The 17,980-nt window shown below is 41.0% G+C and overlaps 1 protein-coding gene across 2 annotated transcripts in view; it reads left to right on the top strand.

Annotated features, from left to right (window-relative positions):
- The first annotated feature begins 256 nt into the window (after positions 1-256).
- GEMIN8 (gem nuclear organelle associated protein 8) overlaps positions 257-17,980 on the top strand; it is a 28,664-nt gene continuing 10,940 nt past the window's right edge. The window contains exons 1-4 of one of the 2 annotated variants that reach the window (XM_059466910.1): positions 257-365; positions 1,132-1,181; positions 4,783-4,822; positions 7,625-8,090. In XM_059466910.1, the coding sequence (XP_059322893.1) occupies positions 4,820-4,822; positions 7,625-8,090 (469 nt within the window). In that variant the 5' untranslated portion in view covers positions 257-365; positions 1,132-1,181; positions 4,783-4,819. Of the gene's footprint in view, positions 366-441; positions 565-1,131; positions 1,182-4,782; positions 4,823-7,624; positions 8,091-17,980 lie in introns of those variants that run through there. The other variant, XM_059466909.1, reaches the window with a different exon arrangement.

The following is a 17,980-nucleotide window of genomic DNA, read 5'->3' as shown; positions in this document are numbered from 1 at the left end:
TTTTCACAAAAAGGGGATTAGACATTAGAATAAACTACCCAGGGAGGTGGCTAAGGAAAGACTGGACGTGGCACTCAGTGCCATGGTTTAGATTTTCGGTCATAGGTTGAACTGGATGATGTCGCAGATGTTTCCCAAACCAACTGATCGTGGAATTCTGTGGGCCGGCAGCTCCAGGGGCGGCTGTGGGGAGCGGGGCCCCGGCCGCGCCTCCCCACAGCACCACGAGATGGCGCCGCTGGCCCGGGGAGCGCCGGCGGAAGCGGCGGGGGAAGCCGCGCTGGGCCCCGCCGGAACGGAGCGAGGGAGCGCTGGAGGAGACCGTGCCCGGCTCTCCGTGCCCGCCGGAGCCCCGCGCTGCCCGGGTGGGTGCGGGGACGGCGGTGCCCCCACGCAGGCTGCGGCCTCCCGCCCGGGAAGGGGACCGGGCTGAGGGCCGTGGCAGCCGGGGCGAAACGGCGGCGGAAGCGGGAAAACGAAGGGCTCAGGAAGGCGATGTGGGAACCCGAGCGCCTGGCGGGGCCAAGGCCGGGGATTGTGGCCCCAGGCGGTGGTTATGGTACCGTACGGGCGCGGGGCTTTGGCGTTTGTGTGCAGTTTTTCGGCCCGGGGCCTGAGGCGGCGATGAGCGAGCTCGGGCAGAGCGGCGCTCCGTGCGCTGGGGCAGCCGGGGCACAGGGCCCGTGCTCCTGGCAGCCCTGGGTGTAATTGTGTGCCCTGCTAGCACGGGCCGGAGCTGCTCAGCGCTGCTCCAGCCTTTCGGTCACTTACCGGAGTCTGGGCACGAGGTTTGTGAGACAAGGAAATTACTTACTTCAAAAGCTGCACTGGAGAAGTGCCATCCTGTTCCTTGTTTATGACTTAATTGACCAGATATAGATATAAAACTTAAGCTAACTGGGCTACTGATAATTGTACAGCTTTCACAATTTATTTCTTCCCTCTGATTTTTGGCCAAAATAGCTTTTGGGTTTATGTCCTGAAGCTCAGAGAATAAAGACCCTCTTTTGGGGACCCATAGTGGATTACACTGCCTCAACTTCTGATAGGGCCAAAAGATCTGTAATACATATGCTAAAGTTTGAGGACATTATTTTGCTTTATGCTAATTTGTTTCCCTTCCATTCACAGGAGTTGCTGCTGTTGTTTTAAGGACATTGATGTGAACATCATAGTGATAGGTGGGTGTTCATAGCATTCCTGTTGGGATGAGAAGGGGATGAGAAGGGGCTGTAACTGTATCCTAAGTTCTGGACAAGTCTTGTATTTACAGCCATTGTCAAACCAGAACACAGGGTAAAGTGTTGGGAATTTTTACCCCTTCTCTGGAAGAGAAATAACTTTTGCTGCCAGCTGTCCCAGCAATCACAGGCTTGTGTTTCTTTGTGACTGTAACTAGGGCACTTTGGTATTAAAGTTAACGTCACAGCAATGCGCAGCGTTAATCTGAAGCACAGAATGTCAGACCACTTTTCAGACATTTCCCTCTTCTGGTGGTAATTCTGCATCAGAAATATAAAATGAAATAGTGTTCATGGGAGGATGCAAGCTATTGATGTTGTTATGTTCACATTTTTTTAGCTAGTATGTACTAAAGTGAGTTCAAAATACACAGCACAAAATTATGTTTCATCCCTTAAACTGTGAAGTTTACTGCCAGGGGATTTATTGGAAACACCTGTTACTCATGGGGGTTTTGGCTTTAAATGCCAAAACCAGTTTGGGGATAAAAAAATAAAAGTTTCTGAACTACCACTTGCTGAAATCAGGAGAAATGTACCTGGAAAAGTAATTCCTTTATGTTAGCGTCACATTTTACTGAGTATCTCCTACTAACCATTGCCAGAAACAATACTGAGTTAGGGCAGCTCTGGCCTGACTGAAGACAGTTTTCACAGCAGGGACAAAAGCAGCAGTGGGCAGAGGGGCTGGTCAGCTCTCTGTTGTTAGGGTCATTTCCAATTCAAATGTAGTTGGCTTTTTCATGAAAGTTTTGTAAAAATGTGTTTTGTTGAAACCTGCTGAATTTATTGAAATTCCACCTTCCTTTTATAACATACTATGTTTTTACCATAGTATCATGCAATAGGTTAGTTAATCTTGTGTCGATGGATATTGTGAATAGTGGAACCCTCACTGGTCTGCACTGGGCTTGGGAGTTGTCCCTGTTTCCTTTATGTGGCCACACTGTATCCAACACACTACTAGTCCCACAGTGGTCCCAGAGTGGGATTTACTTACCAAGTTATAAACCCCAGTGCATTGAATTTGAGTTTAAGGTATTACAGACATTGTCTCCATTTCTATTGACTCCAAGGGAGTTAAATGCTGTCATTGCTTTGATGGGATTTATTTATTTTTTCTAATGCTCACCTGCCTCAAGCTGGTAAGGGGGACAGATATGTTTTGATGAAAGGGAGTACATCCCTGGTTCATTATCAGTGGAGGAATATTTTAAAACTGAGACAAGAAACTAGAAAAAATGTCCATCATTAATGATCAGTATAAGCAAACAAATCTCTTTCCCATTTTAAATTGTACATTTGGTCATGAGTTTCATATATTCAGTGGCTACATATTTCATTTTTTGAAGTATAAATTATAGAAGTAGAACTATTACATTTATTTTTCTGCTGCTTGTCATGTTTCAAATTTGATGTAGTTTGTTTTGGAAGAGTAATTCAACTGAAAATAAAACAAACTCACTTTTTAATTTCATTTCCTTGCTTGCAGCATTTTTGTGTTCTGCTTTATATTTGTAGTCTAATGTTTCATAAATAATTTATGAAAATAATTAATGTTTCTATGTTTGGCAAAACAGGTTTTTCATATTTGGTAAACTAATATAGTTGGATGGTTTTGCCAGGGTTTTTCCTCTCCTTCCCTGTCAGAAACATAGGTACATGTTTTGTGTTAATAATAAAGTATCAGACTTTACCAATTACTGCTTTAAAAATTATTTACATTGAGATCAATCCTGATTTCTGTTTATTGTGAAACTGTTTCAAAGACATTTTTGTCATGTAGGAATTAGAGTGAACATGAAAATTAAACAAACCTACTTTTCTGTAGTAGAAAAGGAAAGAATTGGATATCATGAGCTTAGGTTTTTAAGTATGAGAAAAAGACTTTATGGCAACCTTGACAGTATCCAGATGTATCTGGGAAAGATATATATGGGGAAGAGACAAAAAGTATATGTGTACATCATGAGAGTGGAGATGAAAGTTCTGAAGAAGGCAGTGGTTGTAAATGAGACATTTGAAATGCACAAAGAGGGATGGCACAGCAATCTTCTATCTGTGCATGGGTTTTGGGTGCTAAGTCACTGCAGTGTTTTGCAGTGATCTCAGAGCTGGGTTTCCTTCTTCCTCCAAGCAGGCAGGAGAGAATCCAGCCTGCTTTAGTTGCCTTATGCCTGAATCTGCAGCCTTTGCTGGCATGAGTGTTTCCATCAACTGCAGTGGGACTGCTCCTGTGTTTAGAGCTTCTTGCAGACATGGGGTTATGGTGTTACCACGGGTTTATGGCTTTGAGCTTAGTGTGGCCTTTGGACACATCCAAAAGGACCATCATTTGCTTTTGTAGTTGCTGCATGATTTGCATTTTGTTTGGCCATTCCATTCTCCTTTCATGCAGTATGGCTTGTCTTAAGTGACAAAAAGTTGCTCTTTACTGAGTATTGTTAAATATGAGGCAGAACACAACTGTACTGTATTCATATGCATTTTGGAAAACCCTGGCTTTATCCTGGTATGAATCTACAGGGATTTTAAGTGCTGTCTTGGCTATATTCCAGTGTTTCTGGGAATAGCATTTGACCATATCTTGAGAGTTGCAATAGGTAGTTTAGTGTACTCTTATTTCTGTTACCTTTCACTGGCAGTTAAATAAAGTTCAGGCTGAGGGTGAGAATGTCAGGAGAAATATGTGAATGAAGCAGCTAACCTATTAGTGTAATAAAATAATTGTCAGATAAGAGGAGATTAAGAATATTTCTCAGTGATACGTACTGGTAAACCACCCTGGATATTGGTTTTTATTGGTTGGTGATTATACATCCTGCCTGGTGGTTATAGAGTTCTTATTCTCCCTTTCTACCCTCACAACCATGTTTTTCTTTTATTTTTTTTTCCTGTCTGGTTGCCCCTCTTCCTTATGCCTTTTCCTCACATTTAAAAATTGTGGTTGCAACTTGAACTGACCTGTGTTTTCTTCATGAGAGGCAGGATCAGATGCTGGAGGGAGGGAAAAAAAAAAGAGAGCCAAAGAGAAAGAAAAGACAGTATGTGGTCAAAAGTCCACCACAGGTTAAACAGAAACCTCACTGCATGAGTGGAATCAGGATGGGTTTAATCATTTTATGGCAATTGCTTTTTTTAATGCAAGTTCCTGTGCAAACACAGCTAAAAAGTGAAAATAATTTGTTTCCTTTAAGTTGATGGTTTTTGTTTGGCATTAATTTGGAGAATAAAGGTTGAGGAAGCATGAAAAAAAGAGAAGAGCAATGGGAGAAATGTTCAGTTCCAGCATTTCAGACTGCATTTTGTAGAAGGCTCTATTTTAACTTTCTCATTGTAGTGGAGAGTTTTAAGGAATGGGATTTTTATTGCTGCTAATCAAGATCTATCAGTAAGAGACTTCAACTTGCCCCAACAGGGATGGGATACTTAACAGCTGTAGGTCATAGTGCTCAAATATAACAAAAAATCTATTCAGTGCCTGTGACCACCTTAATACATATATTTTTATGAATTAAAAAGCTACTCTTTTCTTTTCTAGTTCACCTTGATCATCACCAGAACAAACTCCACAAGAGATGGTAAGAGGTCTTCACAGGTTTCTATGGAATAGCTTAGTCACATTTTATATATAACATGCATATAAATACTTTCATTGAACTGTGAGTGCAGACATGTAAAAATTAGATGTAAAAGTCACTAAATTGCTTTGAAAATAGATTTCAGATTACAACAATGAGTGATTTGTCTACTCCTGGGAAGACTCCAGAGAAATAACAGGAGAATAACAGAGGACTCTGATCATTTGCCTTGGATTTATAGCTTTTGTTTCCTTGAGGAAATCTCTTATTTCCATTTATTCCACAGCTGAAAAAGCACAGACACAGAATTAAGTGAGACTAAAAGTGTTCCTTTCCATTTCCACCCAAATGTAAAACATTTCTGTAATTTCTTTTTTAACAGATGTATTTTTAAAATTCAAATGTAAGGAGGTTTTCAAGGGTTGCTTTCAACAAAAAACCCTCACAAAAAGTAGTTGGACAAGCACCAGCATCACAGTTCCATCTGTATGAACTGGCTTTTTGTCTTCCTTTCCCCTAAATTAACAACTGGAGCTAGTCAGCCAGACAAATCAACCAGCTTGATTCCAGAGCTTTCAGTAAAGTCATCAAGTTCCTTTTTAGAAACATTTTATAAGAACTGGAGATAATTTTTGAGCTTTAAAAGAATATATTGTCTTTTTTGCAGATATATAGAATGTAGGAGATACCTGCTTTTGTCAAACATCATGGTCTTTCAAAACTGGATTTTAAAGTATTTTAATATTTAAGGAAAAAAATAAGCAAAATGTTTTAAAAGTAACTTGTTAATGTATCAGGTTTGATAATAGGACATTCTCATCTGTCTGCTGAAGGATGAGGAGTCAGTATGACATTCTTAAGCAAAGGGAAACAGTAAATAAAGCATTGTTCATCCTAGCTGTTAGGTAGTTGGATGATTAAGGATGAAGAAATTCCATATGGAAGGCAGATGCTTTCCTTCTACCCACTCATCCTGAGAATGCTGCATTTTGGGAGCTCCAAATGCATGGTCTTGGAGCAGTGCAGTGTTAGACCAAGAGGAGAATAGCAGTGAAGTTTCATCTCCATGAATTCTTTCTTTTCAGAAAAGATAAATTGACTGCACTTTTAAATCACATAGCTGAGGTACACAGCCCTTCACAAATAGGGTGCAGTTTTTGATCAGGAATACCGTAAGGAATGCAAATTTGTGGAGGTTTTCTTTATGTACTCTGTTAGCTGAAGATATTTTGTTTCTGAGAGCACTTAGGAATGACCTAAAAAAGATATAGCATTGATCTCTTATGGAATAATAGGCTAAATTTTCCAGAAAAAAAGCCAGCATAAGAGTTGCAATTTTTATTCCAAACTCACTAGCATTTGCTTTATTGTCTTAGAACCAGAAAGTGAAAACAAGTGTAAGTAAACTAAGTGAACCTCTCTGGATAGTGTTAAATGGAAAGTATTTTTTAGGTTTGAGTTTTCTGGTTTTGCCTTGGGATTTCTTTTCACCACGGAATCATTTTTTAAAGGGACCAAATGATGCCAGGGTAGATCAAGAAAACAGACTTAAAGGTTTTTGTCCTGTATGTCCTTAAAAGGAAAAACAAAAGGAGAAGAAACCACCTTAATAAAAGACTGTAAATGTCACATGCATCTCTGAAAACATCAGCTAGTTTTGCCATAGTTTTGAGTGTTTGCCAGAACATGGCTTAATTAAAATTTTCCTATTTAAAGTAGAGGCATTCTGTTTTACTCCAGATAAAGTATTTTCTATGGAAGTTAAGACATGAGGGAAAGGGAGAAAATATTTGCTTTTTAGTTTACTTGATCTAGACTCTAGTGTAGTTTATAGCTTTGTTTTTTTAAGATCCTCTATTCTGCTTTTTGAGGGCGGGATGAGGTGGGAGATGAAGTGGCTTGTATGAAGGGAGCTTAAGGCTATAGGGACTGTGGGGCTTTGTAGTTGCTGGTGAAATCTGAACAGCATGAAACTTCTTCAAGAAAAACTAAGATTAGCTGGAAGACAGGAGAAGGTGTTTTACACTATGTTTCTTTGTATAGAACTGTTTTTCTCTGTACTCTATCAGTGGCACTTTATTGCCTCTTTTCATGTTTTGGTTTGTGATGGATACAAAATGGAGATTTACTGGCAGCTTGCATTTGCCTAAATGCAGTCTCATTTTTGATTGTGGCCACGGTGGAAATACGAACTTGTCTGAATTGCTGTTTGACCTTTTCTGAGAAACTTTGGCAGGAAGATGGAGGAAATACATTACTGGAGGAAATATGTTACTGTTAAAATGAATGCATTTGTTTAATGCAGAGGAATCCTAATCTCTTGTGTTTTCTGTCTGTGGAGTTGGAAATTAAGTATAGGATGTAATATCTACACCTTGGAATTACTCAATTCTTAAAACTCATGTGAGTGTCTAAGGAATTGTGGACTATATCCACATGGCATATTTCCTAAAACAGACTGTTTCTTACTGTAGTAGCTATGAGCACTTGGAAAATACCTTCTGGACACTACAACTTCTCTGTTTCCAGTTCTTCAGTGATAGTTGATGCCAAAAGAGTCTCTTGTAGGAGTAATGAGGTGTGGTGCAAGTGCGCTGTGCTCACACACGTTGTTTTTCAAATCTCTGTGTTCTATCATAGCTAAAGGATGACTAAAGATTAAAAGGCAGCATTGTGCTTGCATTTAGTTGCTCCCCTCATTTCTCTCTCTCTTATACCTTCTTTTTGGGGGGAAGCATGATTGCTGTGGTGTGTGGTTGATTGTCTGTGTTCTTTCCCTCTCCCTGTGTGCTCTGGCTGCAGGAGGACACGGAGCCGTGGTACTCTCACAAGGTGTACGCCAGGTACTGGAGGCACTATGACTCAGCCATGCGCTGGATGCACAGGCACCAGAGAGCCTACAGGAGAGCCATGGAGTCCTTGTACTGCCTGCCATGGCATCCCTGGCATCCTGCTGCAGCCTCTCCAGGCAGCCACTACTCAGATTGGCACGGGAATGACCTCCCACATATCCAACACTATTCTTCCAGCTACGGACCAGATGTCAGAGCTCCGTGTCATGGGGGAGCTCAGCAGTACGCAGGTGCCTACCAGGAGAGGGAGGATGCCGATGAGGACTCCGAAATGGAAGAGGATGCTGAAATGGACTCTGAAATGGAGGAAGACTCTGAGTCTGAAGGAGAGATAGAATATGACTTGAGTAACATGGAGATCACAGAGGAGCTTCGTCAGTTTTTTGCAGAGACAGAGAGGCACCGAGAAGAGCTGCGTAAGTCCATGCTTGTTCTGTGTTTATTGGAATTATTACCAATATAAACGGATGGGACATGCCTAGGCTTGTCTGGCCCTTGCTGCTTGACCAAGGCGGCAGCTGTGGTGGTTTCACCCCAGAGACACCTTTGGCTGGCTGGATGCTGTAGCTGGGTGCTTGGGACAAGTCCAGGCATGCAGGAGCTCAGGTTTACCTCTGGTGGAGAAGCTTTAAGGTGAGGTGAAGGAAAGGAGTCGGGTTCTGCTGGAGAGTTTCGATCCAGAGCTTTATTCCTGGCCCACAGGCCTCTGAATCCCATAACAGCTGTAACAGAACCTCCCCGAACCACGTGGTTGTTGTTCCTTTTAACCCCGGGGAGAGGGAAGGGTAGGGATCCCACCAACCAGGTATGGGGGGAAGTCTCAGAGGACAAATGACGCCTGGATGGTCCAGTGTCCCCCAGGGCTGAAAGGCATCTTTTGAACTCTGTCAATCACTCTGGAATGTCAGGACTGACAGACAGCACTCAGCAGGGGGCAAGGGAGGGGGAGGGAGAGGTGTTTGGCAGACCTGGGGCAGGAACCGGGATAACTCAGACAAGCTGTGGCATCTCACTGCAGTATGTGTTTTGTGGTATTTGGTGGCCGTAACATTGAGTGCTGGGTGGCTTCAACATTTACAGGTTGTGTAAGAATTCACAGAAATAGGCACTGCAAGTGAGGAAGTCAGCTGACTGAAATAGGCAGAACTGATGGGTACACTTAAGTACCACTCATTAGAAGTAAGTGTCAGAAAATGTTTGGAAGTTTTTGGTGAGAGAGAAAAAAAATTATGACTGCAAAAAAGAAAATAATATTTTTGTCCAGAAGACAGTAATTTATCTTTAGTGCTGAGGAAAAAAGCTCCAGAATGTTTATGAATGAATCTAGTTAATGTGCTGTATGTTTGAGGGGGAACCCACAGGAAATGCTTGAATACATCACGGAACACTAGAGTAACCCTCAATGTATTTTATAACATGGAGCAGCCATTTTGTTTGTTATTTTTTGGCTAACCTGGCAGTAAAATTTCATTACCCTTTTCTCCTCCCCCTGCATCCTCTTCATTCTGTACTATACCACAAGTTTCTCTTTGTTGAGCATCTTGATCTGGACCCAAGTCCTTTGGTAGGGAATGTAAGTCTTATGATTTTTCTCAGGTCTTGATCCTCAGAGGTATTGGTCATCTTTGTTTCTGTGAAATCCTTAAAAGAATAAAGGATTATTCTGTACTTTATTGATACTTTACTCATATGCAGATGTTGCAGAAAAATTTATCTGTTTTAAGAAAGCAGAATAATAAAAATAACTTTTCTCACATGACTCCAGTAGAAAATGTGTAATGAATGTTTATTAGAGCTTTTTCTGCTTCTCTGAAAGAGAAAACATTCTAAAATGTATAATAAAGGCAATGATTGAAAGGGAAATAAAAAGTATTTTAAGTTCTTTGATCAGCAGGTATCAGAGGGTGAGTTGATAACTCAGCTTAACTTTACACTTCTCATCAATGTGATGCACAGTTGATCTAGTTAGCAAAGTGAGTTAAGGAATTCTGTGGTAGTGCCTGATATGAATCCCTTTCTCATTGTGCTTTTGCAGAATCAGCATGGTGTTCTCTGTTGAAATGTTCCTTTGATGAGATACATGGTGCTTTAAGACACTGGGCTACTTCTGGGAATGCAGAACATTTTCTTTGGATTTTTTTTTTACCAGTATGATTAGTGGTATTTAAAGGTATGTGAGTGATTGAAGGTGTTGTCCTGGAAATTGGGAAATCAGGGCTTAGAGATGTTCTCCTGTATGACCTTGGTGTAGCTATTTAGTCTCTTCCCGACCCCTCACTGGCTGTGTTTGCTAAAAATATGATTTGTTCTTTATGATGAGCAGGTGAATAGGGAAGAAGTTTGTGACTCAGAATACAGATTTTACTTTTGTTCCTTTCACCACAGCAGTACTCAGAGCCTTTTGGAATGATTTGGTCTCTGCTCTGTGCTATGTAGTAACCTAGTTCTGGATGAGTGCAGCTCCATGTGCTTCAGTGGCACTGCTGCAGGTGTTCATGCAAGTTCAAGCAGGCTCTGGTCTTTCACTACTGCAGCTTCTCTGATAAAGTGAGGATAGTGCTGAGTAAGCATCATAATTCCTCAGAGCAGAAAAGAGTAAACAAGTACTTGACTTACATTAAATTTAAAAGTGACATAGAAATCTAGGGTGAATGGTGCTTTCTAAATGCTAATTTTGTGAGTAATTGAAAACACAGTATTATCTTGTTTGTGGTGCATCTTTTCTTCCATGGTGAGGGAAAATGAAAATAGAAGAAATTTTTTATTCTGTAAAGTTTCTCAAAAGAAGAAACATAAGCAGCAGGAGGAGGGGAAAATCATTGTTTCTCTAATGATTTGGAAATGAGCTGGTATGGAGACCATGTTGAAGGCAGTAGTACTTGACTTTAAGAGGTAGTTTTATTAATTTTCCTGATTGCTGTTTATGAACAAAATTAAATTTAGAGGTTCATTAAGCTGTGATCCATAATGATGCTATATAATGTTATATCTTTCATAACGTTTAACAGTTGACATTCTGTATTGGTGCTTGAGAAGATTGAGATAATGCATCTGCAAAAGAAACCCTCAGTTACTTGAGCATTTTCTCTCTAATGGCTTTTCCTTTTAATCCCAAACTGCATGTCTTTAGGAGCAGATTTATAGAGAAACTTGGGTAGCATTAACCTCAGTAATGCCTGAAATTTACACCTCCACTTCTGAGAGAGACGTTTGTAAGGGTGAGGCAAGAGTTTCACATAGCATTGAAAGCAAATGAGATTGTTTGGGTGTGCCACGGTAGAATACCAATAGGGACCTTGACAATCAGTTAAAGTAAAAGCCAGTCGTTATGGGACATTAAGGGAAGGCTGTGTCTCATGTGTTCTTCCTCTGGCATCAATAAGGGGCTCCGGGTGGAATTCACAGCCTCTGACCCCTGCACCTTGATATTCATTCGTCTGGGAGAAGACACACACAGCTTGCTCTTCTAAAGGCAGAGTTTGCAAGAGATAGATACGCCCTTACGGGCAGCTTAATGAGCTGGGAGTCACAAGGGAGCAGAGCATAAAGGGGCAAATAGGAACGGGAATTTGGCTCTTAGGGAAGGGGATACCCATCTCTGTCAAGTACGACCTCCATTAGTTTGGTGATTTTCTACCTGTCCAAGTTAGGAAATACTACACAGCATTAATGCATCTATTTTGGACACGTGTAGTGAGTCCTGATTTTTCATGTGAGATACAGCTGGTTCCCACACCTGATCCACAGATGTCTCTTAGGCATGTAGAAGGATAATCAAATAGATTAAAAGGAGTCCTACCTGATATCAGTCTCTTCACCTGATCTAGAGCCTACTGGACATAAATGATCACATAAATGACATCAGAGGATAAGATCTTGCAAATTTTAACTGTGAAAGACTTAAATAGGCCTGAGGTAGGTGGGAATGAGGTGATTCAATCTTGGAGGTCTTTTCCAACCTTAATGATTCTGTGGCTCTGTGAAAGGCATTTGAGCCTAGATGGTGGCATACAAACCTTAATGCTAATTGCCAAGAGAAAAGCTCTACAGATATGAAAGATGTTGTGTCAGAGTAGCCAAAGAAGAAAGCTTAAGTTTTATTTCATTTCTTTGTAGCAGCCACAAACTTGAAGAACAAGCGGATTTCTAACCTCTGTAGGATTTTTGGTTTTGTTTTCTCAGTGGGCATTTGCAGTGATTGGCTGACTTGCAAAGTAAGGGCTTTGAAACTGGCAAACTTGCTGCATTATTTAACACTTCTGCAATGACGCAGTTCACAACCAGCCTCTTTTAAACCAATCTTTTTTTTGTCTTTGAAGTCACATCAATTTCTTACTAGTTTTTGTATTTGTATCATGTATTGTAGTCAATTACATGTTCCTGGAATGGCGAGAAGTAATTATGAGTAAATTTTGGCTGAGGCTGTATGAACTCAGACATACTAATACATTACCAACTTATCTCATGTTTTAGATAAATGGCATTTGGTTAAGACCCTTACAGACAGTTTTAATTCCTCTACATTTGTTTCTTGATATGCAATCATAATTATATAGTGATTCTCTTTTTAAGAGGGTTTTCTTGTCAAGCTAGTCTGTTGTTCTGGTTCTTCATGTATCTGGTGATCCAAACATTCTGTGTGCATCCTGGGCATGTTTATGGTTGCATTTAAGTTTTCCCTCTGGCAGCTGAAAAGCATGAAATTGTTCTGCTGGGTTACCATACCTGTCAGACCTAGATATGGTAGCAGATTCTTCAGGCATCCTAGATGTAAAGGATAGGATGCAGTAAATTGCCTTTTTACATTTGCAAGAATTAAAAGGGCAAAAATCAAGAAAGGAAGATTCACAGCCCTAACAGTTCTGTAAATTGTTATTGCACATATTTATTAGACTTTTAAATTTAGCCTTTGAAACATGTAGTTTGTCCTTATATAAATTTTCCTTGTTTCCTTTTGCATATAAGAGAAAATCACTGCTAAAATTGAGTGAGTACAGCATTGCAAGTACATTGATAACCATTCTGTAGTAGTTAACAGGACACAGACAGAATCCTTTATTTAAAAGCAAAGAAAAGCAAGGGAAAGTACCATCATGTCAGTTCATTACCGAAGGATAATAGTCTATCATTTGTTAATGCTCTAGCTAGTTTTTTCCATCAAAGCCTCTGTTCCTATTGCCCACACATAGCCTCCAGCTTTTCCCAAAAATAATGTCTGAACTTAAATTCTTTTTATGCTAGATGGAAAATATTTTTTTTAGAAATGAACGGAAATGGTGAATGAAGATGTTTGTTTCAAAACTGCAATCTGCAGACTTTTCCCCTCAGGTTTTTTCTCTCTGAAAGATGGTAGTTGCCACTGTCTCTTCTGTGAAGAGGAAGTAATGGAATTTTCCATGTTTTGTAACTTGCTTGAATTGTACCAGATCCATGAAGCTTTTGGTTTTGTTTAAAGCTTGCATGCCTCTAGGAAAACAGACTTTGATTCAGGGGTTTTGCCACCATGTTTTCCTTCTTTCCTTCATTTTTGGTAATTGCTTTTCCCTGGTTTTTATCTGCCTTTTTCATCATAAGACTGTAGCTCAAATTCTTGGAACTACAGACTCCCCACCGTTTCTTTTTCTTTCTTCTTCACTACCCTAAACTGTCCAAGCAGTGTGGATGGTGAATTTATAAATATCTGCTCAACTTCCCTGCCTTTAACAGCCTTTGTTGACAAACTTTTTGACAAACCAAAAAAGGCTTGTTTGGCATGAACTTCAGCCACAGTCTGTAGAGGCTGAGATGCTGAAGCTTCTGAGAAATGCCTGTGAAATAAGAGTGCTCTCTGCAATATGTGTGGGTGCTTCAGAGATGCTTTTGAAACATGTTGTTTTGTGAACTGAAGGAGAAATGTGAAAGTTACTCTTTTGTACCACATCTCTGATCCTCATGATTGAACCTTTTGCTGTGTAGCAGCAGAATCCTCTCAAGTGCACACACTGTGTCCAGCAGAGGCTGTTATTCAGTACCAGAAGGCAACAATTGAGAAAATGCCCCTTACCAGAGAAACAAGGAAAAGTGCCCCAATTTTCACTGCTTTAATATTGAAAACTAATCTCTACTTGCAAAATTAGAGAGTCTGAAGAGCAAGAGTTGTGCAGAGTTTTAGATATGTTTCATGACAGACAAGGTTCTCTTTATACAAAGCATATTAATTTGTAAAATATTGTCAAGAAAATGTCCTTGGATCCTATGGTAAAGACAGAATTTGAGCTTAAGAGAATGTGTATCTTTGCTCTGTGAAACCTATGGCTTGCTGCTGCTGGAAGTAATGGAAGAGAGACATTGGAAAGCTCAAGGTACTGCTGAGGAAACTGAGCTGTGTGCTCTGGACAGTTGCAGAGGAGTTGATACATGTACCTAGAAATTATATATAAAGTCTTTGCTCTGTGTATGTGCCTCAGGCTGAGTCTGTCTGACAGTGTTGGCAACTCCTGAAAGTACACCAGAGCAAGGCCAGGCTTCTTGTTTTCTGCTAAGGAATGCTGCAGGCTTCAACTCCTAGGTGGCATCTGGGCCTTCTGTGGACCCAGCTCCCATGGGTGCAGCCAGGACAGCTGGGTGGAGCTGGTGCATGGAATGCCAGTTCCCTGGGACCTGGAATGCCAGTTCCCTGTCTGCCAGTGGCTGTACTGATCTTAGTTTATCTAAGCATGCTGTGGAGTGCTGGTATTTGAGTTACAGCAGGTTTATAGCTGGGAGTGTGGGAAAAGAAGCTCATGTGATTCAGTGTGACTTTAGTGTAGATGTTGCTTTAAGAGGAATGCCAAGATGTTGAACATCTCTACTTCCTCTTAAATTTGATGGAAATGAAGAATGCTGTCTTAATATGAACATACATACTAAACTTCAGAAACCTGTGTTTGAAGTTGTCATCCTTTATTTGTCTGCCTGATGTGTTCCTGTTATTGTAGTGAGACAGTACATACACTAGGGGGCTTGTTGAGAAGTTCAGCTTATTCATCTTTATAAGAGGTTTTGAGGACCTCAGCAGGAAGAAAGCAAAAGCCTCAAATGCTAGAATACTGAACAATCTGATCTAAGTGTTCTTTATAGACTTTTTGCTTAACAGTTAACTTAGATGTCATGCCTGTGACCAAAATGCATCTCATTGACAGCACCTTTGCTGAACAAGCACAGAGTTTAAGTGACTCTTTCTCCCAGGAAGCTCTTATCCCTAAATTATTCTTAACTCAGTAAGAGAAGTCTGGTAATCTTGTACTGTTGCTTCCCTGGTAAATCAGTAATGCAGTAAAATTCCTTTTGACTGGACTTGTCTTGAGGATACATGAATAAAAACAGGAGAGACAGGTCATTGCTCCTCTCAGCAGCTTTGTTCCTCACAATCTGAGATCTATTTGATACCTGGGTTTGGTAGTTAATTGGTTACAGAAGGATCCCTGGTCAGTACCTTTCTCTGATGGATCAGCCACTGGAACTTTCTCTTTACAAAGAAAATAGATGTGGTAATTCAGTTTTAGATCATGCAGAGTGTCAGCACCTGTTTTGTGTCCATCAGGTTTCCAAGGATTGAAGGTACTGCTGTGACACACTTGGGCTCTGCAAAGTTTTGGCAAAGAACTGACAGGTGGGCCCCAGGGCTGAGGCCACATGGGCAGCAAGGAATCTTTCCCCAGTCTTGTTCCTTTCAGAATGCTGTTATAGAAGATTGCTTCATATGGGAACAGTTTGGTGTGGGAAGATGCAGACCCTCAGACTGCTTACAGTCAGAACTGGTGCTGGTAATTTTTTGAAGGCAGGTTTGCCTGCTTGGTTATTTCATTAGCATCTGCAGCTGCTCTGAGTGGCTCCTCTAGTCTCCTCTTCATTCTTTGTCCTTGCAGGGAAGGCTGTTAAAGCAGCTGCAGCTGCTGTGGAAAAGAGCAGGTGAGACCATGCTGACAGACACAGCTTTAGGGAAAAATGGCATAAAAGTATCTCTGTGCTAATCACTCAGCTTGGGCAGTCTGTTTTCACAGTTGATGCACTTTTCCCTTTTCCCTAAAATTCCTTGATTACTGGTTCCATCTGGGTGCCACATGCAGCATTTCTGGATCTCTAAATGATCCTAGGGAAGAGCTGTGTCTCAGTTCTCTGCTGATAAATCTGAATTCATCTGCCTTTAGTGTGACACTTTCAACCTTGTAAGTGGCCAGTGACATTGTGGATTATGAAGTATTTTCTAACACAAGCTATTTTGGTATCTACTGGGGGAGCTTTTTTTTAGAAAGAATGTTTAAAGTTTCAGGGTATCCAGCACTGGAGTAATAGTGAAAAGCAAATGCCGGAGAGCAAGGTAGAAATGGATGTAATGATGATGTCTTCTTTCTACACTCATGATGTGCAAAATCTGCTCAGAAGCTGCAAGAGAGCATGGCAGCAAAATACCTTGGGTGTAACACATTTTAGGTCTCTCTGTTATAAAGCAGATCCCCTGTACAGACAGATTTGCTTGGAAACAGGTTATTTACCCTGGCTAATTTTAGTGGGGTGTTGTTAGTGCCAAGACTTCAGAGGCACCATTTGCTTTTCAGCATCTCTCACTGTGCCTCACTTTTATCAGAAGCATCCAGATGGAGTTCACATCCTTTGTCATTAGGGAAATGTGGGTGCTGGCATGGCAGTTCAGAGACTTCCATGTGCCTGGGTCTTTTCAAAACTCATTTCCTTGGATGCTAAAAATCAAGTGAGAGAGGCAGGCAGAGTTTGTTAGGCCACCTATCTCAGACTTGGGTGGCCTGTACAGACTTCTATCACAGCCTTGGTTATGACTAGATCTACAAAAGCTTTCAATGTAGGTAGAATTCAGAAACAAATATCCCAAGTCTTTGTCTTCCACATGCCTGCCAGGAAGAAAAAAGCTAGTCATTTATACCCAAAGGATGATGCATCTTGAACCCTGAGGATACAAGGGAACATTGTCCTTCTTGTCTTTTCCAGTGACAAGGGTGAGCACCTGTGCCACTATGTGATGTCATCTGCTGTGAAGCTCATTCCAAAGAATCCAGAACACCTCCTGCTCTAGGAATTTGTGTCCATTTCCTGTGTGTTTAGACCTTTAGCAAAGGGGTGATAGCACTTCCCTGTTGCTCAGAGAAATAGAGAAGGTTGATATAGCATCATACTGAGAAACACTGCTGGAACCTATGAAGTACCCAGTGCAGAGCAATCCAGCTGTTCATTGCTGGCCTCCAAACTACCCAAAGCTGTTTATGTGACTATTGAAATTTCCCACAGTATTTCAAGGACACATGTCTGAATTTGTCAGATCACTGCTCTGGTACACTGAAATCATGGAGATAAAGTTAAAAAGTGAAGGCTAAATACTGAATGGATATTTTTACTGAAATAATTAACATGGGTGTTACACCATTGAGTGTTATCATTTACATTTAGCTGGATAAGAATCTCCTGGGTTTCATTTCATTTGTAGTTGCTGTAGTGATTGTTGCTCTAAAAGTCAGCTCTGTGTTCACAGAAGTTGTAGAAAGGAATGTAGGTCTCTAAAGAGTGTGCTGGGCCTCAGTTTTTCTGTGGTTGTTCAAATGCTGAAACAAATGCTGCTGTTCTCACTTTGTATGAGCCTTGCAGAATACCTTGATTTCTAGAAGGTCTGCAGTTTGTGATGTGGTTGCTGAACAGAGTGTTGGCAGAATCACTCTAAAATTCATCAGTTGTCATTTCCTTGGGATTTTTGGCCACTGGTAAATGTAGAAGTGTCCAGACTGTGAAGATTGCGTCACGTACAACATGCTGATGGAGGAGGTGTTGAGGTGGTAGATTGCAGAGCAGCTGTCTGGCTTTGGAGAAGCATCTGCATTTTTCTGATCTCTCCATTTCTCACTAGTTGATGCTGGGGATGTGAAGACATTTGCATTCTCTGCTTTTGCATCCTTCCCTTGGCATTAGGTACTGACCTCTGTCATGAGCAGGCTGTCAGACTGGGGCTTTTAGACTGGTGGCTCTCCTTGTGTAAAGTCTTCATCAAGTCACTGAAATACTTAATGTAGGAATTATCCCCTTGAAGTGACAGAGAGGAGACAGAAAGCTCCCAAGTGCTAAGTACAACTTAACTTTCTGACAAGTGGGATGCCAGCTGTCTCTCTTAAAGAAGAGTGCTCAGGTTTGTGCTCCAGCACCAAATCCTAGAACTACTTTTGAAATCAAACATTCCCATTTTGTGGAAGGTACAATGGATGCACATCTGCAGGTTTCTTCTGGCATATGTCCCCAATGTTTTTTGTTGTGTTTTTAATACTGGGCA

The sequence above is a fragment of the Ammospiza nelsoni genome, chromosome 2, assembly GCF_027579445.1.
Source record: "Ammospiza nelsoni isolate bAmmNel1 chromosome 2, bAmmNel1.pri, whole genome shotgun sequence".
NCBI classification, from domain to species: Eukaryota; Metazoa; Chordata; class Aves; order Passeriformes; family Passerellidae; genus Ammospiza; species Ammospiza nelsoni.
Note: the sequence above shows the minus strand (reverse complement) of the source record. Positions and strands in the feature narration are given on the sequence as shown.